This window comes from Carlito syrichta, unplaced genomic scaffold (assembly GCF_000164805.1).
Source record: "Carlito syrichta isolate Samal-C Ts95f unplaced genomic scaffold, Tarsius_syrichta-2.0.1 Scaffold311694, whole genome shotgun sequence".
In the NCBI taxonomy this organism is placed as follows: Eukaryota; Metazoa; Chordata; class Mammalia; order Primates; family Tarsiidae; genus Carlito; species Carlito syrichta.
This window is the reverse complement of record NW_007255790.1, coordinates 109,709-112,339: the sequence shown is the minus strand read 5'-3', so window position 1 is coordinate 112,339 and position 2,631 is coordinate 109,709. Positions and strand designations below refer to the sequence as shown.

The 2,631-nt window shown below is 53.4% G+C and overlaps 1 protein-coding gene across 6 annotated transcripts in view; it reads left to right on the top strand.

Annotated features, from left to right (window-relative positions):
- ARNT2 (aryl hydrocarbon receptor nuclear translocator 2) overlaps positions 1–2,631 on the top strand; it is a 164,157-nt gene that overhangs the window by 124,935 nt on the left and 36,591 nt on the right. For all 6 annotated transcript variants that reach the window (XM_021718000.1, XM_008068945.1, XM_008068944.2 and 3 more), the window contains one exon: positions 488–639. In XM_021718000.1, coding sequence (XP_021573675.1) covers positions 488–639 — 152 coding nt within the window. The remainder of the gene's footprint in view (positions 1–487; positions 640–2,631) is intronic.

Here is a 2,631-nt window from a genome sequence, read left to right as displayed (position 1 = left end):
CCTGCTGGGCTCCGGCAATCCTTCCGCCTCAGCCTTCCGAGTAGCCAGAATTACAGGCGCTCGCTACCACGCCCAGCTACCAGCTAATCTTTTTATTTTTGTATAGAGACGAGGTCTTGTTATGTTGCAAGGCTAGTCTCATACTCCTGGGCCCAAATGATCCTCTTGCCTCCGTGATCTGATTTGTAAAAGCTAAGTAAAAAGTCCTGACATAAAGAGGGCGTCAACTCGTTGGCTTCCCACACAGTGGTGACAGATGACCTAAATGCAGCACCCTGTTTCCAGGGGAAGTAGACGGAGGTTCCCACTGCGCAGCTGCCCTTTCTCACCCTGACTCCCGTCTCCCTCTCTTACTGTCTTTGGCCACAATGCCCCTATTCTGAGGTCCTGCTGGCCCCACAGCAACCGCATGGCCTGGTGCTGCTCCCTCCTCCTGTCTGGCACCATCCTTCCTCCTGCTGACTTCCTTCTCCAAATGTTTTCTCAGGTGGTTAAGCTGAAAGGCCAAGTCCTGTCGGTCATGTATCGATTTCGCACCAAGAACCGGGAGTGGATGTTGATCCGCACCAGCAGCTTCACATTCCAGAATCCCTATTCCGACGAGATCGAGTACATCATCTGCACCAACACGAATGTCAAGTACGTACTTGGCTGGTTCCCTCTGCGGGGAGCTATGTGCCCTTGCCAGGCCCAGAGCTGGCCATTTTATTGGGCATTCTTTTCTCCCCACAGGAGAGCAGAAATAGGGGAGACTGTGCATTTCGATCACTGCTTCCCTCCCTCGTTGCTCTTTTTCACTGCCCTCCTGATTTGTAAGAACCAAGGGGACCGAGCGAGGACCCCTGACACTCCTCCTCCTCTAATGCAAAATGCTCTCGTCTCCAGTCCTCTTTCTCTTCCCGCTGAGTATAAAACCTAGCCAAGTGGAGCTCTGCTGCCCTCACTGCTTCCTGCTGCAGCAGCTGCTTCTGACTGGTTTTTTGTTTGAGTTGGGGTCTTACTCTGTTGCCCAGGCTGGAGTGCAGAGGCAGGATCACAGCTTACCGCAGTCTTGACCTCCTGGGCTTAGACGTTCCTCTTGCCTCAGTCTCCTGAGTAGCTGGGACTATAGTCGTGTGCCCCACACCCAGTTAAATTTTTTATTATTTGTAGAGATGAGATCTTGCTATGTTCCCAGGCTAGTCTCGGCCTGCTGGGCTCAGGTGATCCTCCCACCTCAGCCTCCTCAGTAGCTGGGACTGCAGACACCTGCTACCATGCCCAGCTAAATTTATTATTTTTGTAGAAACAGAATCTTGCTGTGTTTCTTGGTCCTGCTGAAGCCAGAGGTGGAGGAAGAGAGGCTGAGCCTCTTGGCAGCTCTAGGGCATGGGCCAGGTGGCCTGGGGGCAGGTACCACAGGGACACATAGCTTCTCTGCTGTCCAGTCATCAAAGCATTCCTCCCTGCTCAGTGCCTGCTGTCATCACTCTTTTATCCCCTGCAGTTGCAGAACAACTTGGGCTCTGGTCTTAGCCCTGCTGCTTGGTAGCTGTGGGACCTTGAATGAGTCACCTCATCTCTTAGATTTCACTTCCTTGTTTTCAAAATGGGGTGATGATACCTCCCTCACAAAGTTGCTGTAAGGATTCAATGAAGTTAACCTACAGGCCATACACAGGGTTCAACCCCAGCCCAGTGACCATTACCTTGGGCAGGTCATGCCTCCTCCCTGCGTTTAGTGTCAAGGAAATGCAAGGCCCAGCCACCAACACGAATAAGCTCACTTGGACAAAAGGACATCCCGGTACCTGTGAGCATGTGGGAGCCATGCCCAGTGTGTCAGGGAGGACTGTGGCCTGCAGGAGGGTGGGGTGAGGCTGGCATCAGGAGGGCTGTCCTCCTGTCTCCCCATCATGGTCAGTGACACTCTGTCCTCCGTTGTCCCGGTTCAACACTCAGTTGGGAATCTGTTTCCAACTCCCCACCTCCTTTTCCTCGTCTGCTGACATTTCTGGGCAGCATCCCTGCCTCTGGGCAGTCACTGTGGCCTCCTGGCACCCTCAGCGCTTACGTTCCACTATTGCCATCCCCTTGGGGGGTTCCTGTTTGGGCCCCACAAAGCAGCCACTTTTCCAGGCAGCACTGCCCTCTGCATCCTCAGCCTTGGCCCTGCTCCTAGGCTACAGGCACAGAATAGGACAAACAAGCACAGGCGAGACCCCTCAGGGCGGGTGACCCGAATTTCAGTCCCGCTCCCAACTGGGCAAGTCACCTGCCCTTTCTAAACCTCAGTTGCCTTATCTGTAAAATGGGGAGAATCATAGAGTTTTTCTGTACTTCCTGCATGGAAACATTGCATGTGAGCACACTACCAGAGTACCAGCAGAGTCAGCCCAGGTACATAAAATGTCACTGAAATGTCATCAGCTGCAGCACCGGCCCCAACACCTTGGGGCAGTTTCTTGGTCAGCTCTTGCCGGCAACCCCAGGTCTTGTTTGGTCTCCCAGGTGTCCTTCCTGCTTTCTTTTTCTGACGATGGGCAGAGCACCTTGCCTCCCAATGAACAGAGACTCTAGGGCCCTCCTGATGATCTGCCTTGAGCATGCCCATCCCAGTGCCCTCCTCTCCTCCCCTTTTTTTTTTTTTTT